A 13,950-nucleotide genomic window follows, 5' to 3' on the forward strand; every position below is an offset into this window, starting at 1 on the left:
AACTTGTTAGAGGCACTTCCCCCCAACCCTGTCGTAAAATTCACATTCATAACTTAGTCCTAGGGGAGTAAACATGAATGCTTCTCACTAATGTAACACTAATATTACATTGCTTTGTCTATGTTACAAATAAAGATATACAAAATATTTATCAACGTGTATGCAAAATTTCACATCACAACAAACACAATCCCCTAAAAATACACGTGTACACACCGCTAGGTGGTAATAATAATAATAATACACATGTGGTGCAGCTAACAAGAAGCAAGTCCAGGTAAAAGTAAAGAAATAAAGGCAAATTCCTTTCTTGATCTCTCCTGCTTTAGGATGCCTGGACACACGTGTTGAAGTGCAGGACCAGAGCCCGGCCACACCGGGGTTTTGTTCAGCAGCTTTCCACCTGGGAGGAGCACGTTCTTGGCAATAAAGTGACAGACATTTCTGATCCAAACTTCTAACATTTGAAAGGTTGTAAAGAAGCACAGCTACAAGAGGTGTGAGAAGTATGTTGGTCTAAGCTTCATTGACTACTGCAAATAGCGCTTTGCTTCATTCATACCAAGATAAAATACATTCAGTATATGAGATTAAAAATAAACACAGCCAATAGAGAATGCATGAATATTTTGATCCACAAACAGGCCTGTTGTTCCATTCTGAATGTGTTCATATGTCATGGGGCTGGTATTTCATCCAGTACCAGGCCTTGTGTACATTGTTTGTGGGTTATGCTTCTGCTTTCTGCACCCCAGAATTGGATTTTTAGGCATCAAAATGTCAGGTTCTGATTGTTAGACATGGTAGACAGTGATTTTTATCCCATGTGATTTCCAACACTGTGAAAAAGAAGTTCAGGACAAGCAGCAGTTGCTTAGTCCTTTTTCAAATCCTAATCCTTAATGTATTAAATCTACCTTAAAGAGTAAATCCAAACATTTTTTTTTTTGCTTATTGAACTCAAATATTGGTTAATCCATACCAGTTTGTTAACCAACACACTTGAATTATTGAAGTTTAGTTAATTTCTGTTTTGCCAGCCTCCAAATCATCTCTCATGTTATAGAGTGGTAAACTGACAAGACACGTTGCAAGTCCTGAAGGGTGACCTCAGGCTGAGAGACGTCAAAGCACATGTGGGTCATTTTCTGTAGGTTGAAGATGCCTGAATTAAGCAATATGTGGATAAACCTGTTCTAGAAGCCATGTTGAAACATGGTTTCATAGAAAGTGTTTATTAATATCAGAAACAATAAATACGTGTCCTCTGCTTTTCACAGGGTCAGCTAATTCCATCACTTCATTGCAGCTTTTATAGAGATGGAAGTAACCACCAACTGTATGAACTGCTGGAAACCAAAGTTATAAAAAATGTGACTTCTTCTGTACTAAAAAGAGAATGAGCTTCTAAAGCAGTCCCAAGTGGAAGGAAAAGAGAGGCTTTAGACTTGGGACAAAAGGGAAACTCACATATTTGTGTTCAACAAATGATATTAAATTTACTTAGTGAATTGGTATTTTATTTTCTGATATCTGCAGTTCACCAAAAAGTGATTTTGGAAGACAAAAATGACAATACAATGATAAATTATGCAAAAATTATGTACGATTATAGGCTTGCAGAGCAGTTACCAAATCTCGTCCAATGACTGCTCTGCTTGGTTACCACATTTGCACTGTCATCATGAATCAGGAAGAGGGTAAATTCCAGAACACAATTGTGCCATGACTGATTGTCAAGTGGTCACTTGTGGCTTTGATAATTGTGGCCTTGCTGCTACGTTCTGCCTTCAATCAGACCACTGTAGTTTTGCTTATACCCTATTTTTGAAATTTCTGAAATGCAGTATTTTTAATTTTAAATTTGTAGAATACTATTGTGACAGTGATAGGTCCCATGATTGACTGTCAATTAGTCACTTGCTGCTTTGCTAGGTGAGGCCGTGCTGCATGGTCCTTCCTTCAAACAAGCCACTTTATTTTTGCAGATACAATATTTTTTTGGTGGATTTTATGTACAATAATCTTCTTTAATATTCTTTGTAGTTATTTTCTTTGGTTTTACCCAGAATGTACAAGAAATGAGCAAGGTCCTCGGATGGAGAAAAGCAAAAAATGAAAATCTGATAGCTCACAATATAACTTTCTCCTTCAGCTGCTCTACTTCAGCTCTCACTTTCCAGCTATCTTCCTTTTGTCATTGAATTCCTACTTCTTGCCCGCTGCCCTCTGGAAGCTGCTCAGCCATGATATGTCTTGAAAAGCAACCTTCTCTGGTATGCTCCATATCACATTACTATGAAACTGCAAGTGGTACACTCAAACTGAGGTCAGTTACCCTGAGACCCCACATTTCTGGCCCACCACTTCTTTGATTTATGGAATTCGCTCCATTTCTCCATCTAAAAGTTCTAGATGTACAGCCCCTGACCGGAGCTTACTGGGGTTTTAATTGGAAGAGAGATTTATAAGAGTAAACGGAACTGAGTAGTGAATAGAGAAGAATGTGTAGATATCAGGGTTTGAATGTAGACCCAGGACCAGAGAGCCCTTGTATTATTTACTGAGGGGATTTCTCATCATTCTGCATAAGTTTGGGAAAATATCTATTTAAACTTTATGAACTGGTAGTGACACTGACACTCCTGTAATGAAATGTATCAGTAAGTTACATTTGCCTTTTTGTATTTTGGTTCACACTTGGGGGACTCAACTGGGTGTCTGCTGAGTAGTACAATAATGTAAGTGACCATCACAGCACTTTATTAAATAACGCATAAATGACTAACTGTAGGGATACGCTTGAATCAGATGCTATCAGGGGAGAGCGTCTTGGATTGGCAATAGTTTTTTTTAATAAGTAAGCACAGAGTTAACCAGGAATGATTAGAGCTCAATGGACTGTAAAACTGCAGTAACCTGAGAAGGTGAACATGGGGGGAAGAGGGAAAGTGTGGTGTGAGCTAAATCATGTAAATGCATGGTCTAATGTCAAAACCGAGTTATTGATTTTGTCATTTTATTTACATTAAACATGTGCCATACATGGTTAACTAATAAAAGGCAGTCTTGGTTTTAACTTTATTTGTTATTAGAATATTGTATTTAAATTAAATTAAGTGATTTTAATAGTCTTCTTTAAAAAATAGTGTGGCATAGTGTGGTCAACTTTGTGCACTTTGACAATTTCTTGTTTCTCACGTTCTATACTTATTAATATACTGTACATTCAGAGCAACCAGAATGAGCCAGCTTGGTTCACCCATCCAATCAAACTCCTTTAGTTTCTTTTTTAAGTTATGGGTCAGGATCTGCTTCTGGCTACATTAAGCTCAATACAGAAAGCCACACTAATTGGGGTACCAGTCCAACACAAGGCACACCCACCCACACACCCATTTTTCATTAAGTCCAAGCCAATTTAGTGCCTTCACGTAATCTAGGGTGTGATAGGACACCACATAGAGACACAAACACCCTGGACACTCTACAGAGGCAGCGACCATTCCTCAGTGTCTCCACTTGCATACAATCGCAACAAAGATACAATTCATATACTATGGCTTTAAACTAGAAGTACCTCGACAGCTCTGCTCCTCAACACCTTCTGTCTCTGATCTCCATATATGTTTGTTGATATTGGGGGGTGTTTAGCAAGACAGAATGATAAAAGATAATTGTTTACAACTTAACATCAGCAAAACCAAGGAACTGGTTATTGACTTTTACCTCACCAAAAAACCTCAACATCCTGTCACCATTCAGGGAGTGGACACAGAGGTGGTGAATTCCTTCATGTACAATGACAGGTTAGACTGGCCTATATAAGAACTATATAAGACAGTGCAGAGCAGACTATTTTTTGAGGAGTCTATTCTTTTAACATGGGAAGTGACACCTTTCACATCTTCTGTAACTGTGATGGCCAGTGTGATTTTCTGTGCTGTGGTGTACTGGGATGAGAACATAACTTCAACAGAGGCCCAACAAATCAACAAGCTAATTTAAAGGGCAAGCTCAGTTACGGTGATGCACTCTTGTCCCACTGGAGATCATAGCAAATGACAGAATGAAAACAAAACTGCGTGCCACTATGAACAATGCTGCACATCCTCTCTCGGACACATTAACACTGAGGACTTTCAGCCAACGAATTATTCAGCCAAAGTGTGTCAAGCAAAGCTAGTGGGGCTCCTTTAAACCAACAGCCAAATGCCTCACTGCGACTGCTCTTTTTATCTTTACACAATTCATAAATGTTCTTTCTTTTTAGTATTTGTAGTGTTTGTTATAAAATGTATACATTTATTGATCTTCTGTAACAACCCACCTTTCTTTCTTTCTTTCTTTCTTTCTCTTTCTTTCTTTCTTTCTTTCTTTCTTTCTTTCACGTTCCTACAATAATATTTGTACAATAACACTGGACGATCACAAAGCCTGTTCAAAGCCAACCTGTAGGCATCTTTTCTTGCTTGACCTGGATCAGTGCAAACATATCAGAAGAGAATTGTTTATGTTAGGATAACCTGAACAGCATTGACCTTGAGCAGGCCTGCAGCCTATCCACAATCATTGTTGTGCTTTCCATACAAAGCTTTACGTCTTATGTGAGCTGTAAAACAGAATAATAATAAGGTCAAAACAAAAATGAAGTATGATTCATAATGAAGTGCGTCGAAAGGTTAGTCATGTCATACATAAAGACTAATCTCCCTGCCTCCCTTGACCCTCTTCAGTTTGCATACCGCTCAAACAGGTCAACTGAGGATGCCATATGCTCTGCCCTTCACCTCTCCCTGACACATCTGGATAAAAAAGACACATATGTCAGGATGCTATTCATAGACTTTAGCTCTGCCTTCAACACAATCATCCCTCAAAAGCTGGTTGTAAAATTGAGCAGGTTGGGCCTGAACACCACCGTCTCCAATTGGATCCTGGACTTCTTGACAGAGAGGCGCCAGTCAGTTCGGATGGGCTGCAACACTTCCAACAACATCACACTGAGCACTGGAGCGCAGCAGGGCTGCGTGCTTAGTCCACTGCTGTTCACCCTGCTGACTCGCGACTGCACAGCCACGCACAACACCAACCACATCATCAAGCTTGCGGATGATACGACGGTGCTGGGACTGATAAGCAGGGATGATGAAACAGCACAGAGAGATGAGGTGGAACGGCTGTCTGCATGGTGTGAAGACAACAATCTATCTCTCAATGTCGACAAGACAAAAGAGATAATCGTGGACTTCAGAAAATCACGTCCTACCCACATCCCACTCAGCATCAATGGTTTAGATGTGGAGACTGTTAGGAGGGGGCGGCACGGTGGCGCAGTGGGTAGCGCTGCTGCCTCGCAGTTGGGAGATCTGGGGACCCGGGTTCACTTCCCGGGTCCTCCCTGCGTGGAGTTTGCATGTTCTCCCCGTGTCTGCGTGGGTTTCCTCCGGGCGCTCCGGTTTCCTCCCACAGTCCAAAGACATGCAGGTCAGGTGGATTGGCGATTCTCAATTGGCCCTAGTGTGTGCTTGGTGTGTGGGTGTGTTTGTGTGTGTCCTGCGGTGGGTTGGCACCCTGCCCGGGATTGGTTCCCTGCCTTGTGCCCTGTGTTGGCTGGGATTGGCTCCAGCAGACCCCCGTGACCCTGTGTTCGGATTCAGCGGGTTGGAAAATGGATGGATGGACTGTTAGGAGTACCAAGTTCCTTGGTGTGCACATAACTGAGGAACTTACGTGGACACATAACACCTCATCACTAATCAAGAAAGCCCAGCAGAGACTACACTTCCTGAGGCGACTGAAGTGATCAAGTCTTCCCCCTTCCATCCTCACCATGTTCTACAGAGGCACCATTGAGAGTGTACTGACCAGCTGCATCACGGCCTGGTATGGCAACTGCAACATAACCAACCGCAAGCGTCTGCAAAGGATACTGAAGACAGCAGAGAACATTATTGGGGTGCCCCTCCCTTCACTACAGGACATATTTTACAAACACAGTGTCCGCAAGGCCTGCAGCATTGTGTAGGACCCCTGACACCCCTCACATGGACTTTTCACACTTCTGCCATCCAAGAGAAGATACTGCAGCATCAAAGCCAGATCTGCCAGGCTGAAGGAGAGTTTTTACCCCCAAGCTGTTAGACTCCTTAACACCAGGCTGCCCCCTGGGACCTTCCACACGGCCTCAACCACCTCTAAAAACAGAACTTTTATACATGTAAGCCACTGTCCTGCAAAGACAAGTGTGCAGGTAGAAAAGAACTGAAAATCTCATACTGACCTTTAAGTATTTTGACACTCTTGATATCCTTCTGCTGTGAAACATTCTGACCTGTCATTGTTTACATGTCTTAAACAACTATTATCATACATTGATAATTTCTGTATTATCTATATCTATTATTTATTACAAGGGGGCTCCGCCTGCTGCTCGCTTCGCTCGCCTACCCCTGGTGTTTTGAACCCGTGCCCGCTGGTCAGCCGTAGTTTCAGACGTGCGTTGTAGGAGCTTGTGTTGTTTTGAACCCGTGCTTGCCCTGCTTCTGCGGTTTGAGACGCGCGTTGTAGGCGTATATGCGTCAGTTGAGCTCATTCGGTTTGAACCCGTGCCTGTTTTGCCTCCGCAGTTTCAGACGGTGGATAGGAAGTAAAGAACGCATTGTATGGCAAATCACAAAGATTTATTGGAATATCTCTTTATATACAATATTTGTAGTAAAGATGGTTTGTTGTCCTTGAATGATTTTTTCTTGGTATTGGAGTATTTATAACTTTAAGTTTAATGTCAGATGAACGCCGAACTCATGAGAAGGCTACATAAAGTTGTCCATGTCCAAATACACGCTCAGAGAGGTATATGCCAACTTTGTCCATGGTCTGTGCTTTGGATTTGTTGATTGTCATGGCAAATGCAGGTTTACTGGGAAATTGGCGTCGCCCAAGTGTAAATGGCAATTCAAGGGCAGAAGTTGTAAGGTGAATTCTAGGAATTAAAACAGTATTGTCAGTATGTGATCCTGTAAGCATTTTTGCTTCAATAACATTCTCTGTCATGGTGTTGATGACTAAACGTGTACCATTGCATAAACCCTGTTTAGTATTAACGTTTTTTAATAGCATGACAATTGTTCCGATTTTAAGGTTAAGATTGTGTTGTGGCAATCCGGCTGGGTTAATAGTGTTCAGATATTGTAAAGGGAAATTAAGATGTTCAATGTCGTCTGCAGAATCAATTTTGTCAGTACTTAGAAAGAGGCGGTTTTCTCCAGGTAGTAATGCAATGACTTGGTTAATTATGTGATCAACATCAATATTCTTTGGACATAATATAGCCCGTCGCATTAACAGTGGCATCTGGTGTATTGTTTTGGAGGTGTGAGCGCAACTACATTAGTTGTTTCTTGTTTAGCGTTAGTAACATGGATAATGGATTGCACTTACTGTTAATACGTAGCGTTTTCTGTGGTTGAATTGTTAAAAATGTATGACTGTAATGTGATGATTAAGTTATGCTATATAGTCTTCACGTGTGAGGATGACGAACCTTTAATACGGAGTGTTCGTTTATTCTTATAGCCCATTAGGTGTTGTGCCTGTGTCTTGTGTGGTTGCACTGTAAATATTGTATCACTGTAATGTGATTCAAATATGTTGTGGAGTCCGTATTTCGTTTCTTCGTATTATTACCCATCAGGTGTTGCGCCTGTGTTATCTGTGGTTGTCCTGTTAAAATTGTATCACTGCAATGTGATTCCAATATGTATTGTAGTCCGGTCTCTTGTTGTTTATGTATGACGTCATTTGTCGGCGTGCGTTTTTTTAGAAGTGCGTGGAGTGTAGTGTGTACGTTGATTTCAGATGCGCGTTGTAGGCGAATGCTTCTATCGTAGTATCTTCCGTTTTCCGAACCACAATTCGCTGTCTGTAATATGTTGGGCTTGATGTGTGACCCTTTGAGGACTCCGTAGTCTGTCCCGTTTTACTGTGGTGCGGGGGTGTGAGTCCTCTTTTTCAGTACTATCTCGGGCTTCATTTGTGAACTTTTGTGGAGTCCTTAGACTGTCTCGTTTCACTGTTAGGCGGGGATAATCTGATTCAAATATGTTGTGTTGTCCGTATGTGTGGGGTTTCTGTGTGATGTCGAGTGTTCGCTTGCGGTTGCTCTTTCGTTTTTGAGCCTCAATCTCGGGCTCGATGGGTGACCGTGTGTGGAGTCCGTAGTCTGTCCCGTTTCACTTTGGAGCGTGTGTCTGACTCCTCTTTTTTGTGTGATATGGGCGCGTTGCCTCATTTCTTATTTCCGTTAGTGGAGGGGTGCTTTGTGTCTCATTTCTTATTTATGTTAGTGTGTGGACTCCGTAGTCTGTCCCGTTTCGTGTGCTATGGGCTTTGTGTGGCGCTTGCGTCTGACTCCTTTTTTTTTGTGTGCCGGGGGCGCGTTGCCTCATTTTTTATTTCTGTTAGTGGAGGGGGGCTTTGTGTGTCGTGGGTCTGAATCCTCTTTTTTGTGTGCGTCCAGTTTCGTGTGCTATGTCCGTAGTCTGTCCCGTTTTGTCTGCTATGGGCTTTGTGTGGCGCTTGCATCTGACTCCTTTTTTTTTGTGTGCTGGGGCGCGTTGCCTCATTTTTTATTTCTGTTAGTGGTGTCGTGGGTCTGAATCCTCTTTTTTGTGTGTGTCCCGTTTCGTGTGCTATGGGCTTTGTGTGGCGCCTGCGTCTGACTCCTTTTGTTTGTGTGCTATTGTCGCGTTGCCTCATTTCTTATTTTCCGTTGGTTGGAGGGGGGCTTTGTGTGGCACCTGCGCACTACGTCTTTTGCGTCCACGGGCAGGTCCCTGTGTCCATATCCGGTTTACCATTCTCGTTTAGTAATATGGACTATTCTCGTTTAGTAATATGGATATGGATATGGATATTACATATCTTGCACATCAATATTGCTGCTACTTCTTTGACTTGTCTTTACACAATGTCCTGTCTTGTTTGTGTTTTAATTTTAAATTTAAATTTTAATTCTGTTTTTATTATTTGCACATCATGTTGTTACACTGTGGACCCGGAGCTTCGCAGTTTCGTCTATCTGTATACTTGTATATGGCTGAGATGACAATAAAGTTCACTTTGACTTGACTTTGACTTTGATAGCCTGCTCAACTTATATTGTCCAACTTGACATGTGTCCAATATCAAAAACAAATGTAGAAGACTAACCTGTCAAAAGTCTAATCATTTCAAATTGCACAGATAATAAAACTTCCCACATTTTGTTTCCTGCAAGTGCCAGTGTGTTTGTTGCATTTTCATGCTGCTGCTTCAGCTTTCCACTTTAAGCCAGTAGGTTCTGGAGATCAGATGCAAACCGTCATCCAGTAGCCTAAAGACACCAAGTGAAGCTGTGGTGGTCACTGAACCAGCAATCCTGTGCTTTACAGGACAGCACCTCAGCCATTAGTAAGGCTTACCAGGAGCAAAAAATCAGCCATTACTGTACTGTTGTAATATTTGATTTTGAAAATGTGCTACCCTGAATTTGTGTGTATTTTTTGGATATGTGGCTTATTCATGGTGGATGAGATGTACAAATTAGTTTCAAACAAGTAAATGCCAATACTTCTCACAATGCAATGTATTTAGTTCTGCTGTGCAGAAGGTATTGTAATGGGATCAAAATTCTGTATATTTATGCTTAAGACAGTCCTGTAGAAAACATATCTGTCAGTGTGTGTCTGTTCATATATCTTGTGACCTGCTTAACCATCTGTAATCAAATCTGATACTGTTTATACTGCTTAATCCAACACTAGAATCCTATGTAATCACAGCAAAATCATTATGGAGTCACAGAAGAAATATGAAAACGACCAGGAGAATGAGATGTGGTCAGAGATGATAAGCCAAGGTCAAAACCAAAAGATCAAACCCATTTGTCAACAAATCCTTAATGCTACTAAGAAATCAAAATCTACAATAACTAGGAATGTTTCTAATGCTGAAAAATACCAAACAAAATGAATTGCGCTAATTTTTCTTTACATCCAATCTCAGGTAATTTGATGTATATATGACAGCTTAAATGCCCTCTTGCTAATGACATCAAAGGTCGCACACTCCCAAAGCATCATGGGGTAAGTTCTCAATGCAATGGGGCACATCGAATCTCGAAAATGATGACAACCACAAATAAACAAACTGTTGTTGCGTAATAATGGGATAAATTAATAACTTTTAAACAAAGAGAAATAAAAATAAATTGGTATCAAAAATGACTTCTCCAAGTTAAAAAACCCCTAGAATGAACAAAAACATCGACTCAAATGGCCACAGAAAATGAATAAAAAAATTAACAAAAAGTGCCAGTCGTGAATGTAAATTTCAGCTCATTGAATGACATGTACATTTTTTTTATGAGAAAGACCCTTTGTAAAAAATAGTCTCAACCGTTATAGAAAGTGGTGGCTCTGAGGCTAGGGATCTACACTGGCAATCGGAAGGTTGCTGGTTCGAATCGCGTAAATGCCAATAGGGACTCTGCTCTGTTGGGCCCTTAACCTGCAATTGCTAAGCGCTATATAAATGCAAAGAATTATAGAAATGAGTGGGACTAAAAAAATAATTTCTGTACTTCAAGAAATGTTTTGTCATCTTTGACACCTTCATGTTTTTAAAAAAAGTGGTTGGGAATGAAATATATCTTCAGTATTGCTTTGAAATATTTGTTGACATTCTTCTTAAGCAATAGAAGAAATGATCAAATCAAGCAAAACAGTCTGTGGTGGCAACACGGCGTCCATCACCAGCCATTTCTGCTTTTCATTTGATTGTGGCTCACACCTCTCAGGGAGAAGCATTGCTGCCACCTACTGTCCAGGTGGGTGAAGCAAAAACGTCCAAAATTAAATTATCTATCAGAGCTCTTTTTATTCTTGAATTGGCTTCCACTGATTAAAAAAAAATGTTTTTCATTTCTGTCAAAACTTTTAGGTGTTTCTTTTAGAATTGATGGCACTGAATCCAAATCTGTCAGCAGAATTGCTCTATCATATCCAGATTTTGAGGGATAAATGTTTAAAATGGAAAACACTATTTTAGAGAAAAGAACATAATATATTTTAAAATTAATTAGTTACACTTAAAAATGTATAAATTTCACATATAATTGTTTTTCATATAATTATCCCTTACAAAATATAATCACTTGGTAGATTTATTTCCTCTTGTAATCTTCTGAGGGTGTTTTTACAGTGGAATAACCAACAGACCTCTGCTATCATAGACTCACTCCAGACAATACAATATGGAATAAACCTTCATACATGAGTGACATGACAGCCACAGGATGAACACCCCAGAAGTGACTCGACCACTTTCTGAAACCTCAGAACTGTCTGCATACATTTGCAAAAATGAATGATATTGTTGCCACAGATACTCACACATCTCTTTCTTCTTGCTCTCACCACATGTCCACTCCATATTCCCATAAGTAAAAAAATTCCTAGGTCAGAAAACCTCCATGAATACATGACTAAGCCACAACTTGTCTAATCTTTAAACCACCATGGCCATATTCCAAAAAAGATTTTTTGTCATCTAGCTAAAATGTTCTCTAACAATATATGGGTAACACAGCTAAAGTTGGGTCTTTCAAAACCTAACAAATCCAGGGCTCCTCCTTTAAGAAATTCCAGTATGTTAAATAGAACTTTTCCTAAATCAACTGAAGAAACATGCTTTTCTAATCTGAATCTCCAAAGCATTTGAAGGCAAAGTCCATAGTGTATCACAACACATTTGTCTCACATTCAGCCTATTCAAACCCTTCTGCTTTCTTCTTTTTATTAGAACTTGATAAGTCAATAAAGTACCACAAACGTATCCAGCCACAGATCATGTGAAGTCAATGTTCCACTCATGTCTCCCCTCCAAAAGTGTTGATATGAACTCCATGTTAATGTTATGGCAAACCACAGACACTTCAGCATTTCAAAAGTGAAACTTTAGATCAAGGTGCTCAAATTCAGTCCTGCACAATCACAGGAGTTGCACATTTTTAATCCAATTCAATTTCTTACTTTGAAGCCAATTGATGCTGCTGAAGCAATTGTTGCTCAAGTTACCTTTTTGTGCTTCATTCGAACTTGCCTATTCTTCCCTGTTTTCCTGCCTTGCCTTTTGTGATCTTTTTCCTTATAAAAATTATTTGGATTATAAAAGCTTGATTAATTTCCGATTTCACAGTTTTTCTCCTTTCCCTGTTTGCGACCTTCTGGTTAATTTTGAACTTTAACAGCCTCTGCGCCATTTCTGGGTCTGTGCAGGCTGTAGCCTGCCTTTTTACATGTAAGTTAGGCTGCCTTGGGTGAGGCTAAATCCAGTGGCACAGGCCTGAATTAAGGGCAGGTCCAGAGTTTTATGGTGTGGGATTTGAGGCTCAGAAATGTATACATCACTTCATAAAGTAGATGCAGTAGATAATGCACACAGTGCAGCAACACAGGGTGCTTAACCAATAAATACCAGTCTAAGGGTCAAGAACAGAATAAACACAGGATGTATTCACTCCTTCCATCTTTCATAGGATTTGATTAAATTGATATGACAGACTTGGACTACTCAAGTCTACCTTCAGGAAACCTTCACTCAATTGTCCAGAGCCTATAAATGAATTGTGAAAATGGGTCATTGGATATTATCTATAATAATAAAAGGCAAAGCCCTCACTGACTGATTCACTCACTCACTGACTGACTGACTCACTCATCACTAATTGTCCAACTTCCCGTGTAGGTGGAAGGCTGAAATTTGGCAGGCTCATTCCTTACAGCTTACTTACAAAAGTTAGGCAGGTTTCATTTCAAAATTATACGCGTAATGGTCATAACTGGAACCTCTTTTTTGTCCATATACTGTAATGGAAGGCAGCAAGATGGCCGTAGGAGACTGAGTTGCGTGTCGCGTCATCACGCCTCCCACGTAATCACGTGAACTGACTGTGAACTCAGTACGTAGAAAAGAAGGAGGAGCCCCAAAGAGCGCTGAAGAAAACACTCATTACACAATTGACAAGGCAGCGAAACAATAAGAAGCGAGTGAGTGACGCATACAAGCATCTTCATAAGACACGAGGTATAAAAAAGCACGGTGTAAACCGTAAGTCTAAATTAACTTTATAGAAACGCTCCCGCTGCCGTTTGCAATACCATATTCGCGAGATACAAGTTTAATGAGAAGACACGAGGTATAAAAAAGCACGGTATAAACCTAACCTTAAATTAACTTTATAGAAACGCTCCCGCTGCCGTTTGCAATGCCATATTCGCGAGATACAAGTTTAATGAGAAGACACGAGGTATAAACGAGAGTTTGCATCATTTTGTAACAGAGTTAAAATTGCTGTAGCGAGAAACTTTTAACTGCCGGGTCTTAGCTAACATTAAATAAACCCGTGGACATCGCAACATCACACAAGAGAGCGGCTCACGTGAAGTGACTGAACGCAGCAGGAGTGATCACTTCCATGAATCAAACCTGTTCAAAAAACACATTACACAATTGATAAAGTAGGAAAAGAATATGAAACAAAGCACGGTATAAACCGTAACTTCAAATTAAGTTTATAGAAACGCTGCCGTTTGCAATACCATATTCGCCCCTGCGAAGCGCGGTGATTTTGCTATATATATATTAAACTATTTCAACCATTGTATGATCTGCTTCTCGCAACTGAAAGAGGGCACCGTGGCAGAAGTTAGCCGACTTGCTCACCAACCACAAGCGTTACCTGGTAGGTAACCACCCATACAATCAGATTGTGAATCAGACTACGAATGCCTGCAATGTAATTTCCCCGATCTACATGCTGTCAAATGAACGAACCTCACGCCGTGGCACAACGTTAGGGGCTTCGCCTCTACGTCCGAGGATCGATTCCAGTAAGGGAGTGCAGTG

The 13,950-nt window shown here is 40.5% G+C and overlaps 3 protein-coding genes across 9 annotated transcripts in view; 2 read left to right on the plus strand and 1 right to left on the minus strand.

Moving 5' to 3' along the window:
* The window catches only part of castor2 (cytosolic arginine sensor for mTORC1 subunit 2), a 186,724-nt gene that overhangs the window by 132,423 nt on the left and 40,351 nt on the right, over positions 1 to 13,950 (plus strand). The window lies entirely within an intron of this gene.
* The window catches only part of rcc1l (RCC1 like), a 122,160-nt gene that overhangs the window by 47,519 nt on the left and 60,691 nt on the right, over positions 1 to 13,950 (minus strand). The gene's annotated exons all lie outside the window — the stretch shown is intronic.
* The window catches only part of styxl1 (serine/threonine/tyrosine interacting-like 1), a 119,169-nt gene that overhangs the window by 8,138 nt on the left and 97,081 nt on the right, over positions 1 to 13,950 (plus strand). Inside the window, exons 6-7 of one of the 4 annotated variants that reach the window (XM_051930958.1) lie at positions 330 to 506; positions 1,281 to 3,059. The exons of 1 other annotated variant lie outside the window; for it this stretch is intronic. In XM_051930958.1, the coding sequence (XP_051786918.1) occupies positions 330 to 461 (132 nt within the window). In that variant the 3' untranslated portion in view covers positions 462 to 506; positions 1,281 to 3,059. Of the gene's footprint in view, positions 1 to 329; positions 898 to 1,280; positions 3,060 to 13,950 lie in introns of those variants that run through there. 2 more of the 4 variants (XM_028806916.2, XM_028806914.2) reach the window with 2 other exon arrangements.

This window comes from Erpetoichthys calabaricus, chromosome 8 (genome assembly GCF_900747795.2).
Source record: "Erpetoichthys calabaricus chromosome 8, fErpCal1.3, whole genome shotgun sequence".
In the NCBI taxonomy this organism is placed as follows: Eukaryota; Metazoa; Chordata; class Cladistia; order Polypteriformes; family Polypteridae; genus Erpetoichthys; species Erpetoichthys calabaricus.